This window comes from Macrobrachium nipponense, chromosome 6, assembly GCF_015104395.2.
Source record: "Macrobrachium nipponense isolate FS-2020 chromosome 6, ASM1510439v2, whole genome shotgun sequence".
NCBI lineage: Eukaryota > Metazoa > Arthropoda > Malacostraca > Decapoda > Palaemonidae > Macrobrachium > Macrobrachium nipponense.
Window position 1 is genome coordinate 87,406,688 of NC_061108.1, and position 17,500 is coordinate 87,424,187.

At 33.8% G+C, this 17,500-nt stretch overlaps 1 protein-coding gene across 1 annotated transcript in view; it reads left to right on the forward strand.

The window, feature by feature from the left end:
* Positions 1-17,500, forward strand: part of LOC135216857 (uncharacterized) — a 468,230-nt gene that overhangs the window by 12,520 nt on the left and 438,210 nt on the right. The window contains 1 exon segment of the mRNA XM_064252369.1: positions 9,203-11,002. Within this exon segment, the coding sequence (XP_064108439.1) occupies positions 10,894-11,002 (109 nt within the window). The 5' untranslated portion in view covers positions 9,203-10,893.

A 17,500-nucleotide genomic window follows, 5' to 3' on the forward strand; every position in this document is an offset into this window, starting at 1 on the left:
GTATCCACCATCAGAACGCGTGATTTTGCTGCACCACTATTACATGATTTGTAGAATATATAACATAAACCAAACATCTCCAACAAAGAATTTAAGGACTCCGCCTCGTCGAGCCGAAGACAGACCCAGATAAGATAGTAAGTCCAGAAAACCGTAAAATGTCTAAGTGGGACATAATTCCAGCCGGGGCTGGGATAGGAATAGGAGAAACGTCGATGATGTATTCAAGACGAACAGGAATTATTCATGGAAGAAAATCGTGTCGATCAGAGGATTTCTAGGCCGTGAATCGAGCATTACGGGATTAGATCCGAGGAGCAGATGGGCTGCTAAATGCAATCACAATTTAAGGCCGGCCGCTCTTCTTTCGAGAAGCTTCGTTGGCGCAACTTCAAAAACCGTACAGGTTATTAACAGTAGTTTTCATGAAACATAGTGATGACTCACTTTCACCCAAGTCATATATCGTCGTTTATTATTTTATTTAATGAGCTGCGGATAAATTTTAAAAGCGACACTTCCTTGGCTAAACTATTGAGGAAAAAATTTAAAACGGACAATTGCACGTGTGTACTGACACTTACACGTATAGCACATTCATAGAGAGAGAGAGAGAGAGAGAGAGACAGAGAGAGAGAGAGAGAGAGAGAGATTTATCTATATAATGATTCATTATAACTTGACTTAAATCTGCTTGGGTTGAAAACACTAATTCTATACATAATATTCCATTTAAAGATAGGAATACGTACATTTTCATCCGAGATTTCTGTGCGCCAGAGTTTAATTCTTTGTGAGTGTTTGTGTGTGTGTTTGTGAACCGTTGTAAACGTAAATAGAGACTGTCATCTGGACTGAAAAACCACCATCGAGATTATCTCAAGTCGTTAACTTTGCTGAAATGTTATAATGTTTACTGAAATGTTGTTCATCCATGATTTTAATCATAAAACTTTCTGGTTTGGTCGTTCAGAATTCCTTTGATAGCATTTTTTTTTATATAATCTGGCTGTAAGAGCACAGATCTGCTGGAGACATTCTCTTTATATAAAAATTCTGGACACGATTGCGTCTTTCTAGACTCGATTTATCATGGAACTCGAATAGCATGTTCGACTGTAAGTGTGACTCATAGCGTGAGCAATGCTGCTTGAACGTGCAGGAATCTACCTCGGTAAATTATTATGAATCCATATCCTAATATCATTGCCGCCGTAGACTATTCTTTTAGTTTTAAATGTGTTGATAAAAACTTACCATTTCTTTGCACAAAGTGCGTGAATTCTAATTTGTGGGGGTGAATATATAGAGAATGGTCACAGTTGCAGATGCAGAAATTATCATCATAAAAGTTATCATCACAGTCGGTAATATTTTTATATATATATATATATATATATATATATATATATATATATATATAATATATATATGTGTGTGTGTGTGTGTGTGTGTGTGTGTGTGTGTATGTATGTATGTATGTATGCTTAGACCATGCATATACATATAGCATACACACACGTATATATATAAGTACATGTGTGTGCTTGTGTGTGTATTGCTGGCTTACGCAGTAGACGGTAAAATTAAATAAAAAAAAGAGGAGAAATCTCACCACTAAGGACTATATATGCAACCATTAATTCCGGCAGCCAGTAAAACAGACACACAAGGGGAGGGAGAAAATCCTCGCGGCCAATTCCTGCACACTGACCCAAGCAATCAGAGGCCATATTTCCTTCCTGGTCTGGCATTGATCTGTCGAACCAAATTAACTCCCGGTTGAAGCTATCATGAAATCAACATTGCATCTTTTGTTTGCTCCTGAATTCGGGCCAGACAAAAGGAAGAAGCCTCGGCTGTATGAATTCCTTTTGTTTACCTTCGACAGATAAACATTCCCTGTGTGGTTATGGCATTCGGCGAGTGCATGCAAAGACACCATTTCCATTTGCGGAAGAGAAGTAGAGATGGCCGGAATTAAATTATATACAAAGCAGCCTTCTCTTCCATAATTAAGGGTCATGTAACGCTGGGAATTAGACGCTAATGAGCGCAACAGACAGGGGGGTGGGCGGTTGAGAGAGGGGGAAGTGGGGAAGGGAGGGGGAGGGTCGAGTGACGCAAATCGCTCCTTTTCTTGCACTAAACCTTCTTTCTTTCGAGATATTTACCCTCTTTCGTATTAAAGCTACACCATGTAATTTACGTGGCCGCATAGGAGCAATTTTGTCACGAATTAATAAGCTCTAAGCAGGCTCCTAATTTACTGACCTCAAACAGAGCGTGCATATACATACATGCATACATACATCCACCTATGCATGCATACACACACATATACATACACACACATTAGTACATACACACTCACACTCACACACACGCACACACACACATATATATATATATATATATATGATATATATATATATATATATATATGTATATATATATAATATATATATATATATATATATATATATATATATATATATATATATATATATATATATATATATATATATATATATAATAAAGAATATGTGTGTGTGTGTGTATGCATGCATGCCTGCATGTTCGTACTACGTAAGAGTTGAAAAGAGACATCAAACGAACAGCAGTAATATTTGGTCTTTTATATGCATATTATGTTAATTTATATTTACCGTGTTGTCGTCAATACATGTCACCAGGAAGTTTTTAATGGGCCACAAAACTTTCTTTATAGATTACACAAAAAAGGAAAATAAGAACAAATTTTCAAATTTTGCTTCTTCGCCAGAAAGGCGTTACGTTGTAATGTATGATTTTCAAGGCACATAATCAAGGGTAAGAGCTAAACTTAACTAATAAAACCATTGTTACGAAGCCCAGGTTTTTTTCTCTCTTTTTGAAAATCTAATCAAGGGTTAAGGCCCCGCTTAACTAATAAAGCTGACTAAGTTATGCTGCGTTTACAGTGCTTCAAGTATTATGCTTTATTAAGGACGACCGGCGTGAAAAAGTGTTTTATCTCGAGTTTTTTTTCCTTTCGAAATATTCATTTTCTGCCTGAGTTGCGCAATATTAGGACAAGACAGGTGAAGTTAAAATAAGAATTTCTCTTGCCTCTGTTTCTTTGGATAGGGATTATTAATGTTTCTTTGTCATTTCATCATTATTCTTGTCGCCAAAATAAGAAGCAGTTATGTTTTATATTCAAAAGCTTCTTTCAATGTGGAAAGGCAGATAAAGTTGCAGTTTCTCTATGGAGGAAGCGTCTGAGTTTCATCTTTGTTTTATCGTATACTTATAGTCTTTCCACTACAATTTCAATAACATCTGACATATTAAATGGTACTTATATACATAAAGCAATCCCCACTGGAATCGTCTTTACATTTTATTCAAATATCATATTCAAAAATTCAAATGGTTTTATAATACCATTATTTTTTCGTATCTTAGGATAAAATTCCATGTAAAAATGAACTAATTTGAATAAAAAACTACGGTTTTCGATATTTATAGCTTAACCCTTAATTTATAGTCATTTAAGTCTTACTGGTTTGAAAAGCAATATAGCTCCTTGGTATGATACGAGCACAAACACAATGTCATAGCCCTGAATACACAATGGCATATTACATGACTTTTTATGACTCCTCGGTAATTGCACATGGACAGTCCTTTCCATTTTTCCCAGTCATGGCTTCCGTAGATGGTATTTTGTTGTCCCCATTTTGTGACTCACCTCTTTTTTTAATATTCTACTACTATCCGGTAAATGGAGCAACTGCTTCCATACCACAACCATCCAAAGTAAAATTCATTGTCCAATCTTTATGGCTGTAACCCCCTTTTTATCGGACCTTCTATTCATATTTATAACAAACTTTCTATTCTCGCAATTATTTTGAAGTATTTCAGTAATTTCCGCAATCACCCCCTCTGTCTCAATTGACTACTGTATCATTAAGCAATAATAACTAATTCCTTCTGTATATTGTATCCTTATTATTTATATTAACACCTTCAGTCCTTTTTTTTACTTATGTATATGCCATATCAACACTTCACTTTCTTAAAACTGAGTTAGTGTGGAGTCTCTTGCTACATTCTAACCTTTGCTTCCAAAGCTAATGCAATTCTCTTCCCATTCTTTTGCGCAGACCCTGCCACCTTTTTTGCTCGACCCACTCTGTGGATCACGTGTTGTCGTCCTACCTTAATATGGCACGCACATCAGTCACTACCATTCTTCTGCTATCCAATTTAGCACTAATTGCCCCATCTTTCTGGTTTCCATGTATATTTATAACCTGACTCTAGCTCACATTTATTTTTCATCTCTTCTGTTGCTCAAGCTTTCAATAACTCAATAAATCAAATTCTTTACAATAATTAAATTCATTCATAAGCTTTTTCTAAGAACATGTGCAATGTAACTTTTTTTCTGTTCAGTTTCAAGTTATTCACATAATTGCTTCATAAACATATTCAATAATCTTCACCTTTTTTTCTGTAAACCTACTATTTCAACCTACTATTTCATTGCCCGAATTGACCCCTTCTGTTACCTGGAGTAGTTCCTCAGTTGTAAGCTCTGCTATATTCTTTCTCTGGTTTAGTAAATATACGCCCACTTACTATGCCCTTTACAGTCTTAGCTAACGGATATGCCCTTATAATATAGAACAATAATTCCTGTAATCAGTCCTCTCAGATCATTTATCTGATCCAGGAATGCCTTACACAATCTGGCCATCCACTCAGTCACACATGCACTATTGTTCCGAAGCATCTCACCAGTAATTTTGTCAACTCATGGGGTTATTCTGTTCGTCAACCGATGCATTACAGTCCTTACTTCTTGAAGCTCTAACTTAAAGTATCCTAAATTACTCTTGAGCCATTTAACTTTGTTTTTCTTTAATTACTACGTTTAGTAAAAACAAACAAACATTCAATCAATCGACTAAGGACTGTATTTACTTCAGAAAGCGTATGCCAATTGCATCTTCAGAATCTGTTTCCTTAGAAAATCTTTCACTCTTCATATACTTTCTTACAGAAAACGTCTCGTTCTTCAGTGGAGAACCAGTTCATCTCACCTTTCTCGTATTGCTTGTCCTATTTGGATCGTGCAATTTCTTCTTGGTTACTTCAACAGCATTTTGTATTATTTATGTGATTTTCCCTTCATTTTTGTTATTGCATCTCAATAAAATCTTTGTTGCCAATTAATTTTCTCCTTATATGCTCCTTTCAATTCCTACTCATCAAACCCCTAGATATGCCCATAGTTTACTGTCTTCTCCGAATTGCATCCATCAACTTAAATGTACTATATTATATTTACTAACACGTATTACAAAAAAAAAGTACTTCATTTTTTCTCTTTCCCCCGAGTGCATAATAATGCGACTGCATCTACTTTTATTTACACCAGGGATTCCACACCTAATGATAACTTCTCATTTTTCGTTCAAACACCTGGAACACCAACCTTTCAAAACCTCAAAATCCATCTGAAAAAGTTTGTTTCAAATTTCTCGTAAAAGGCTCTCTTAGCCTTCCGTGTTTTTCATTCTCGAACCATCACTTCTTCTTATAACTGCCTCTTGGCTACGTCATTCTTGCAAGCTCTACCCCTTCATAGCTCTACGACTTTGCCTACCGCTAATAAAATCACTATTCGTCTTTCCTTTTCCCCTTTTAAATCGGTCTTATCACGTTTGCTTTGACAATCGTCTTTGAAAAACCTCAACAATTATATCTCAGCTTTTTCGTAAGTTTTTCCTGTCAGTGTCAGTGCAGGATATTGGGATGCGAACCTCATGGCAACTGTCGTCGGTCACTTTTCTGCTAAGAAAAGTATTGATAATTCAGTATATAGCACGGAGCCCTCACGTTTTTCGACTCATCAAGTAAGATTCATCTCAGTACCCTTTTTTCATATGAAAAAATTGGCACACTTTAAAGATTGTATTTTCTTTGTTATTCATTCTTATCTTCACAAATGTTATATTAGTTCCTTTAAAAGTATTCTCAGTTGCTAGTTACTCGTCGCAGTTTCTATAATGGCCCATGAATAGTAAAATAAAAATAAAACAAACATAGAAACGATTTTCACTTACTCTTAACCCCAATATGATATGGAAAGTGCGTTGTCAATCAACGGTAACGCTGATAGACAGTCTTTTTTAAAAAATATTAATTTGAAATAAAAGAACACACACCCACATACACAAACAGAATGAAATGACATGTAATTCAAATTCTCATAAGGCAATCAAGAAATCAAAAGTTGTATACAATAAATTAAGATTATATTATTTATTCCTTTGTTGCCAGTATGCCCATAATTGTTATAAAAGGGAGTATTTACAAAAAAAACGTAAAAATTGGTAATAATTAATTGAACTCCAAAGATTAAAAAGAATTGCCTTGATTTATTCACCATTAAATACTGACATCTTTCAGGAAACAACGGAAGCTTTAGTTTTTATTTCTGCATTTGACAAAACCGCACAAAAAAATATAACACATAACAAATTGAAGACCATGAAATTCAATATAAAAGCCACTGCCATTGAACTGGGTCATGCATTACACTTTCCTTCTTCATATACCGCAACCGTGACATGATAACTGATAACCCTCTTCTATTTTCCCCCTGGCCACCCTTCGCCTGCGCCTATGTAAGCGAGATGTAATAAAAAGAAATGGGCATCTACCCTGGTGCTGTGCCACAACGAAACAAATGAAGTCTATCTATTTTCATTCCATCTATGGGTCGTTTCGCTGGAGGCTCTAAATAAACTCTAACATTTTCGCATCATCGTTCATGCCAGTTGAAGCTTCGGTGCCCTGTTGCAGCTTATTTTTCATCCCGCCTTTGAACCCTTTCAGGGGCCCTTTTTCGCCATTTATCATCAGCAGTCCCAATGAGTCCTCCCCTGGCTACGTGCTTGCAAGGTGATGCGTACATACGAACGCCCACTTATACGTTTGCTTCAAGAACTCACAGAAAAAGGCCTAGAAAAAATACGCAGAGAGAAATACACAAACACATACATTGCATTTATACACACACAATATGTAGTGTATATATATGATATATATATATATATATATATATATATATGATATATATATATATATATATATATTTATCTCTCTCTCTCTCTCTCTCTCTCTCTCTCTCTCTCTCTCTCTATATATATATATATATATATATATATATATATATATATATATATATATATATATATATATATATAATATATATTTATATCTCTATATATATGTAGTATGTATGTATGTATGTATTATGTATCATTGGGTGTTGAATATCTGTATTGAAACAGGGAGTCAGGGAAAGGAGATGTAACTTAAAAACACAGTTGTACAAGAAAATGGGCTAATTCGGGAATGTGAAGTACATGATGTTGGCAAATGTTACAGCAATGATAATAATGTGAGGATAAATTACAGAATATTGAGACAAAGTTTCAGAATATTACTAAATGGAAAACTTGCCCGTAATTTTAAGCCATAAAGATTAAAGCCAAGAAACCAGGAACAGTTGATCCTTGTAAGCATTTGATATTTAATATGATGTATGGTAATAGTACATACTTGAAAAAAAAGTTGTTAAGTCACAAAATATACGAAGGAAGGAAGGCAGTTTGAGCTGTGTAAATGTTTGTTGTGAGACCTCAATTAATAAATGTTACAATGGTGGGAATCCGCATAGTATTCATTAATCCAACTCTCCTTTAGTTAAATGAAATATGGGAGCTGTAGGTAAATGAAGAAAGCTAACTGAATCGTGCAAATGAAGAAGTGAGAGTGAGAAAAATATAACTATACATAGAGTAAGTGGTAGAACGTTAACTTTGAGGAAAGGAGTTTGAGATGGTTTTGTTTCATATGAGGGAAGAAAAAAGTCAATAGGCTGGAAAATATACTGTATTTCCGAGACCTTAGGACGGAAGACAAATGAAATACCTAGAAAGAACTGAATGGATTATGCGCAAACAAACACTGGATGAAAACCGTAGATGATGTGAAAGTTTTCTCTAGAAGGGGTTCATCCAGGATTCAACAATTAGTTTGAATATCATGGTATTGCCGTCAACGTTTTGTGGTGTTCTCTTTGGCACCACCCACAGTAGTTGAACGCCTTCACTGGTGACGTGAACTGTAGCAGATCGCATATTGCGAAAACACAGATTTTTGTGACGTAAAGAGGAATTTTTTTAATGTATGTGAACAAGAGGAAAAGATGATTTGTTACAAAGTGGTTCTCATACTATGATTCATTATATGTCAACATTTATTTCATACTGACGTTGAAACGATGTACAGAATCAGAAAGATAAAATGTCTGGTGTAATAACTGTGGTAGTAAAAGAGACTGCCTTTACAATATGACATAGATGACGCTTTTAGACAGTAAAACATTGCCGCTGATACGCTGTCTGAGTTGGGAAAGAAATGTGACATTATAAAACAAGGCGATTAAGCACTGATTTTACTCTTAAACTTGATGAAAATAATGGGAATTATTGAAGTGGTCGCAAATTATACATTGTCCGATGATAGAAGACATATTCATGAAAGTGACTTGAAGAAGGTACCTGGAACTATCCAAATGGTTTAGCAAATGAAAAGTGGACCTGTCTGTATCTGCTTAGTACGTGTGACTCAAGGTGTATGAAGTGCAGAATTTTAGCAATGATATAATATGAATTAGATTTTAAGTGAAAAGCTGGATCATTATTGTTAAATGGTTTGGTCATTCTCAGAGAAAGGAAGAAAGTTGTTTGGGGATATTGATGAATAATTTGTTAATCATAATATAGAGGTAGAAAATGAGGTTATAAATACTATTTTGGAAATTTAAATAAAAGGACCAGAACTATTAGCAAACAGGGTAAGACTGGATGCATTCTACAGGTGAAAGGATAAATTGATCTGTGTAGAGTTTTTCCTGTTTAGAAACAAAAGAATTTATGTGGAAGAGGCTATTAGTTTTTTTAATCATTTATCGCCCTAGTTTAAAGCCAAGCTTATATATATATATATATATATATATATTATATATATATATATATCTATAATAATAATTATGTATGTAATATATATATTTTTCCAATATTCTCTTTTACAAAACAGAAACTAATATTCTTTTCTCTTCGTCTTTTTTCAGAATAGATTGAACGAGATATTGAAAGACTGCGCGGCAGGAAAAGACGGATCCCAACAGAAAGAGGCAACTAATTTCTTTTAGAATGAAGCTGAAAACTTTTAGGAAAACATCTCTTTTACGAAGGGTTATTGATTCCAATTACTTTTTGGTAACGGAGCGCTCGTTACTACCCAGTGGTGGTTTTATAGTGAAGAAATCTGCATATATATTACCGTAAAAAAAAAAAAGTAACCCGTACGATAGCAGGCTTCTATCTCTCCATAGCATCCCTGATTTCATTTATATACGATCTAAAAACAAAGAAATGACTGTAAGAGATCATTAAGAAACTAGAAAGATAATGAACAAAGCGGTTGAATGGTAAATAAAGAACCTGTGCATATAAGGGAAAGGAAAATCAAGTGTTGATCCTCACTGGGCGAGAGAGAGGATCGGGAGCCTGAGAGCCCCAAATGGAGGAGAGGGCGGTAAAGGGGCTGAAGGGGAGAATGACGAAGCGCAGTAAAGGCAAGGGGGACAGAGGGGAAATTTCACCTCGCAAGAAACTGACCGTAAAACTGGAGACGCATTAAGGCAACAGTCGCTAAGTGTCCCCTCTGCCTAAGGAGCAGAACTGAAAAAGAGACAGATACACCCACATAAACATCTGACCCTCAACAGGACACACGTCGTTGCTGGTTCCTCTAAAGGGACATTTGTCCAGATCCTCTCCTTTCGCGGAGAGAGACTCGACTTTTCGGGAATCCATGAAATCTTCACTTTACTGTATAAAAACAGTTTTCCAGCTATAAGTCAGTAATGGCATCCTGTGGATAACGTGACGAGGGTCTAGAGTGATTTACCGAATCTGTTGTGCTGTTGATTCCAACTAGCGAAAAAAAGAAAAAAAAAACATGCCTGTCTCAGAAGAAAATCACAAGGATTCGTTAAAATCATAGACAGTTTTTTTTTCATTGAAAGGTAACGTAAAATGTCAGTGTAGTTAGGTAAAATAGAATTCTATCCGGTTCGCGTTTTTTACTTTTTTATTTTTCTTTTCTCGACCAGAATTTTGACTTTCAACAGCAAGCGATGCACCTAGAGCTAATTATTAAGTTTATCGCTAATTGAAGCTCTAGGAAAGCTTTACCAAATAAAATTATGTTCGAATTTTATTTTAATCTAATGTAATTTTATTACACGCGTGACCAATTTGTTATAATGATGAATTTTTAAAAGGAACAATCTTGTTAAGATAGGATAAGAAAAATGAACGTGATACAAGAGAAATCATACAACATTACAGACGCATTGTGAGACAAAACAGAAAATAAGAACAGCGTCGTAAATATATGTTCACTTATTCGTAATATTTGTTATAATATTTGATATTCGTTAAAAAATGAAACGTAAGATTAATAAACACAGAAAACAGAAAGAATAGTAGCATGTAACGTTATATGGACGATTTAAGAAAAAAAAAGTGATTATTTTCAAGGACCAATTAAACGCAGTCACTCCCCGCAAGCACTTACTTCTTGCGGTCTCCAACTCCGTAAACCCCCTAAGCCTCTCTCTCTCTGTCTCCCTCTCTCTCCTCCTCCTCCTCCTCCCTCACTCTCTCTGTCTCTCTCCTGCCCGCAAACGCACCTCTTGAAGCATCGACCGCTCTCGCCTCGCCTAGCCTCCTAACTTCAACGTCTGGCAAGAAGATGTTGGGCCCAGGGGCCAGGCCTGACCGAAAATGCGTCTTGTGGACATGTTTCTCCATACTAGTTGGAGTTGCCATACCCAGAAGCGCCGCTGAGGAGGAAGACTGGAGTAAGTACTGGCACCTTTTTTTTTTTTTTTTTTTGCTTTCCATACATTTTTCTGTTGCCGATGGTATTTTAGTCCATTTCCTTGAATATGGTCCTGATTATACATACATCCATACATATATAATATATAATATCAATATATATTATATATATATACATTATATAATATAATATATTATTATATTATATATATATATATATATAGAATATATATATATATATATGTATGTATATATAATACTTATATATATCTAGATATATTATATATATATATATACTATATGTATATATATATACATATATATACATACATATCATATATATTATACTATATATATATATATATATATATTATATATATATATATATTATATATATATATATATATAATATATTTATTTAGTGTCAATGTCACCTCATGTGCTTGCGCGTACAACTTATATTGACGCCATGATTTCTGCTTTTCAAAATGTGCTACATACTTCATTTATGAAGACAGGGTTCCCTCTTAAGCAGCCCTCTTGTTCATGTCAGGGATCCTTCATCGTGCATAACAATTTTCTTTCTTTCATCAGGTAATTGATGTATATCTACTTAAAACGGTTATATATTACTTATTTATAAGATTAATGGATTTCAAACTTGTCAATGATTTTTAAAAGTTGTCTAGTAATTTGTTCATCTTCATACTATTTTTTTCCTTTTGGAAATGTTTTTATCTAACAAAGCTGCAGTTTATAACAATAATATTCAAATAAATATATATGGAGTTTTCATATATATATATATATATATATATATATATATATATATATATATATATATATATATATATATATATATATATATATATATATATATATATATATATATATTTGAATGTAAATATAATCTTAAAAAACTTTGTAATGTATAAACGTAGCTAAAATATATCGTGCGTTCGTATTTGCAAGAGAGGAAAGGGGGACAGTGGTAGGTGATCCGAACGTGGAAATTCATGAAATCAAGCACGGTATAGCATTTGTTGAATTCGGAGATGTCACGCTGAAAGAGGAAGGAGAGAAGTCCATTCGGGATTTTTGTTGTAAAGAGAATTTGATTTCAGTTCATTTTTCGTGCGATTTTTGCTTAAATGTATTATTTAATATCGTTGAGAAATAGCAAGTAACAAGTAAATTAGACCAGAAAAAAACGAACAGTACCGGGAACTGTAGTTACTGATATTTGGTTGAAGGTAGATTGCATTAAATAATTAAGAAAACAGATTTCTGTAAGACGTAGGAGCAACATATCAGGAAAACATGTTAAATTGAGCATAGAATTAGTGTAAAGAAAAATTAAAGATTGACGATGAGTTGAAACTTGAAGAGTTTTGTGGTGCCCGGAAATGCATGACGTGATAAGCTGCAAGGATAGACTAAATGAGTAATATGCAATGGGAAAGTGAAAGGAGAACATAGCGAAAAAAGCGGGACCGTTTGACAGGCAGTAGTTAGCACACATCTAAACTAGAAACAAGTTAACTGAATCTTATAACTAAGCATCATAGAATGGAATGATGTTGAATACACGAAGGGAATAATATGGCCAATCCATCTCGTGGGAGAGATACTGTTGCTGAGAGGGACTGTTTCCGTATTGTATAGAGGCTTAAGATGAGTGAAATTTGCAGAAGTTTGGAGACATTGATATCAGGAAAAAAATATATAAGTGCTAAATATTAAGGTGATTAACTGTTAGGACAAACACGAATATTTTGTCTGTTATGACCGGAAAGCTCGTTCTTGTAGGCAAACTGGAAGGGGCGAGGGTAGACACTTCTGGGTAATGCCATGTAGAACTGAAGGTTTTAATGCTAACTAGATCGAAGTTTACGACAAAATATGTATAAGAAGGATTAACACATTGTACGCTAGGTGTTATGCACATATAATGAGCTTGAAACCCTATATATTTTTTGTTTTGTTTTGTGAAAGTTCAACTTTGATTCTATACTAATTAAAAGGAAGTTGTAGTGGCAGAGATCTCTCTTGTGTTTAAAACGATATGCAAAATACTTTAATAAGTTTGAATGAAAACCAGAGCAATTCCTAAATTAGGTTGATGTTTTTAGAATGGCATAATCTTAACTTCGATTGACATAAAAACTGTTGGACAAATTTTTCACAATGCTAATGTTCATTGGTTTATCTTGAAGTCCCTGTGTAATGGAAGGTTTACTTTCATCTTTTTCTCCTACACTTTTCCGTAGGAAAAGTAAACCAGACTACCATTCAGCCAGAAATTCCGGTTTCCCTCCACAAAAATTCTAGTGTCTTTCTTCTTTTGGCCTTTTAGCACTTTTCCCTGTATGTCATCAAAACATTTGTCATTCTATATGGATCCAATTCCCATCTCGCTTGGATGTTCGGGGAAAAAATTAAAAAACGTTCCGATCACTTTGGTGTAATATATTTCCACAAAACATAGACGGCTCTTGTTTTATTCTAGCCACACTTTCCTATTGATTGACCTGATCCTGACAACCAGTAAAAAAATGACAAAAGCTGCCTCGATTCGTAGCCGTGTTTCAAATTGTAGTATCGCTTCATCTCTATCTTTAAGCGCATTCCGGGTATAGAATATTCTCTCTCTCTCTCTCTCTCTCTCTCTCTCTTCTCTCTCTCTCTCTCTCTCTCTCTCTCTCTCTCTCATTATTAAAATTGTTACGAGTACTAGGACACACGTAATCCAATTAATTCAAGATTTAAATGAAATAAATCACGAAGAAGTACAATGATGTTAACGCAAGCAGCGATAAAATGGAGGTATGAAAGTCTGAAATCAGGGAGTGACACAAAGTATCACATTTCCCTTTGATGTTTGGTCCGATAACTGATACGAAATCAATGCATCCAGAGTTCATGGTCAGCCTTTCGCCATCTATAGATCATCGAGGAAAATTGCATATGAAATGGAATCGCATCGTTAAAATATATGAAAAGCATAACTTTCACAATTAAGCAAATCAAATATTTTGTCCAGTTAAAGTAGAATAAACGGTGCCAGGCATTAAATACTTTGATTAAATATGCATCCATATTGCTGATCCTTTTTAAATGATCTCTCACCCTTTAGTTTTTACGTGATTTATAATAATTTGATTTTTTCTTAAAATGACCCTACTTTAATCTGGTCATTTTTAAGCATGGAGAGAAAATAATTTATATATATATATATATATATATATATATATATATATATATATATATAATATTATTACTATATATATACATATATATATATATATATATATATATATGATATGTATGTGTGTGGGCGGATGTATAATATATATATATATATATATTATATTATATATATTGATATATATATATGTATGTATGTATGTAGTGTGTGTGTATTGCATATATGTAGTAATATCTATGGTATGTATATAATATATATATATATATATATATAAATATCTATATATATATCTATATATATATATATATTATATATATATATATATATATTTATATATATATATTAGATAGATAGACAGACAAATACACAAATAGATTTTCGTGTATGCATGCATGTATGTATGTTCATGTCTGATTGCCTTGCTTGTTCTTATTATACCAATTCTAAATCTGTCCCGGCTTGTGCATAAATTTATCCTAAAAGTTTTGGACCCGCTGTTTTAATAACGAACTGCATTTAGAAATCGAAAAAAAATATATTCAGAAGCATTAATCTTAGTTATAGCACTTTTTATTATAATCAGACAACCTGTTATTAAAGGTTATTACCAATAAAACTATTCCCTACGTTCCCATATTACCATTTACGTGTAACTATTATGAAAAGTCATAAGAAATTGTTATCTCTGGATAGCCTTCCTTGAACTACATAATGTAACTTGAACAAGAATAAATTGGGATCTTATTAGCATCCAGTTTACTAGTCTTCTATTAGGTGTTAATACATAAAATTTTACTATTACTTGTACGATCTATCTGTTTTTTAACAAAGTGCATGAGAACAAGTTAGAAAATAGCCTACAGTGAAGACGTAGAGACATATCTTCATTTGCTCTTACGTATACCAGTAAAGGCTATGTAGCTCAATGTAATTCTATAATAGTTGATTTCTTAGTATCTGTAGTTCCAAGCTATTCAGTTTTGCAGCTACCTCAACGAAAAACTGTTAGAATGCCAACTTTATTATCCCTGTCTTGGGGACAGAAATATTCCACTTAACTGTTAGTTCATTCACCGCTATATGCGCCGTCTCAGCAGCTAATGTGAAAACACACAGCAGATCCTGAGATCTCATATAATAATTTCCCAAGGGGTGTCAGAGAGAAAAATGCTAGCAGCAGACCATACAGCGCCTTCAATTTGTCAATGTTTCCGCTAAAGAGGAGGAGGACGAGGAGGAGGAAAGAAGAAAAACAAAGGAATTGGAGGAACACAGAAAAAAAAAAAGATTTACTCGAGTCAGATGTTTGACCAAAGGGGAAAAGCTATCTGCTGAACGCACAGAGATGGTACGAATTGTCAGCGATTGCAGACACATTTTCTTAAAAATTCCTATATATTTACATACAAGACGGGCCTGAGGCATTCTCCGTTCCTTGCATTTCAAGATGGGATAGGCAAGGGTAGTATATAGAATTCTACATGAATATCTGTCAGAAAATTCGGAATAAACCATTTTTATCATTTGAATATACTTAAAATGAAAATAATACATATGATTAAACTAATTAGATGAGGGATCATAGCATCGAATAATTATTAAAAATTCAATAAACTATTTATCATTAGGATAATACAGGAAATTCATTGTAATCGTTATAAATTTAGTTAAAGAAGCAAATTGAAAAAAAAAGTTATTTAATCAATATGTTTCAGAGGACATTTTGGAAATCCTGTTTAATGAGTAAATTTTTTATTTTACAGTTTATTACTTCAAGGTTTATTTTAAAATCGTATAATATCCAATACATCTTATAGATGTCAGTTGATTATGATTAATTAGTGAGCATTCTCAAAACCACCATCCTACATGCTAACAAGACCAAAAAAGAAATGGGAATTATACTCTATTTTTTTCCATCTGTCCACCCGCCAGTGGTGTTTGGGTATGGTAACACTGCGTCCCGGGCTTTAGATAGTTACGCTATGTGTAAGTTTTAGGTAAATAAAAGGATATCTGGGTGCACACTTGCAAATGAAAAGTGTTTTAATAATTTACTGTATGCGAATTACACTGTTAATATTCGAAATAGGATATTGTTATTATTGCTGAATGTAAGCTGAATGTAACTATCTAAAGCCCAGGACGCAGTGTTACCATACGCAAACACCACAGGCGGATGGACAGATGGAAAAAAACAGAGTATAGGTGTAACCAGCTACTTTCACATATTTTGAATTTTTTGAATATTTTGAATGCTAATGATTTCATAACGCAGAAGTTTCTATCACGTAGCAAAACCTTGATGACTTTATTGATATTGGTATCTTCACATTTTCTTCAAGGCAAGAAATTTCTTCTGTAAAATGAGTTCAAGATTTGTTTTCTGGAATTAAGCGAGGTATTTAAGTGAAGTATAAATTATATCAACAGTCATATGCTGCGACATTATAATTGAATCTATTCATCATTACTAAAGGGAAAATAACTGATATAAAAAAAATAATTGGTCTATGATAAATACTTTGATACACGGAAATGCAAACGCAAATATCCCACTGGGAAATAGCAGAAGTCGAGAACGAAATTCACGTGTGAATAACAAGAAGGGAAAAAAGAATTACCTGCTGGCTATTTGGCTTCCGAGACCAACTCCGCTTTTAGCAGCGTTCACGCTCAGACGCCTGGCGAGGCACTCGGGCTGTGGCGAAGTTTTTTCGAATCGTAAATCTGGCTCAGTTAGCTTATCTGGGATGTTCTCCAACCAGGTAGTAACAATATTGAAAATGCATTATTCTGGCGAGGTCTTTGCGAACAATGAAAGAGGGAACGCGCTGGAGAATGTAGGAACAAAGGAGGGAAGAAAGGGAGGATTAGCAGGAATGGAAAGAGGATGTTTTCGGAGAGGGAATAAAGAACCGGAACAAAGGGTTGGTGTCTTCATGCATGATGGTGTGTGCAGTATACCTGTACATATATTCTCCAAGAAATATTCTTATCATATATAATTTATTTTTATAGTAATCTTGATGGATACATTCATTAGATTATGGTCTTTCGATATATGTTATCAAGGTTTGACGCTTGTGATACCGAGAAACTAAACCAAGAAGCACGCCCCATATTGTTATAAAGAAAAATGATAAGAACTGAACCTAAGCACTATCAATTTTATTTCCTTCCTAAAAATGATTCTCTCCTCAGCTGTTTTTTTTCTTTAATTTTAAGCACTGATTATTTGAATCATATGTAATATCGTTTAGAGTATTATTATTATTATTATTATTATTATTATTATTATTATTATTAT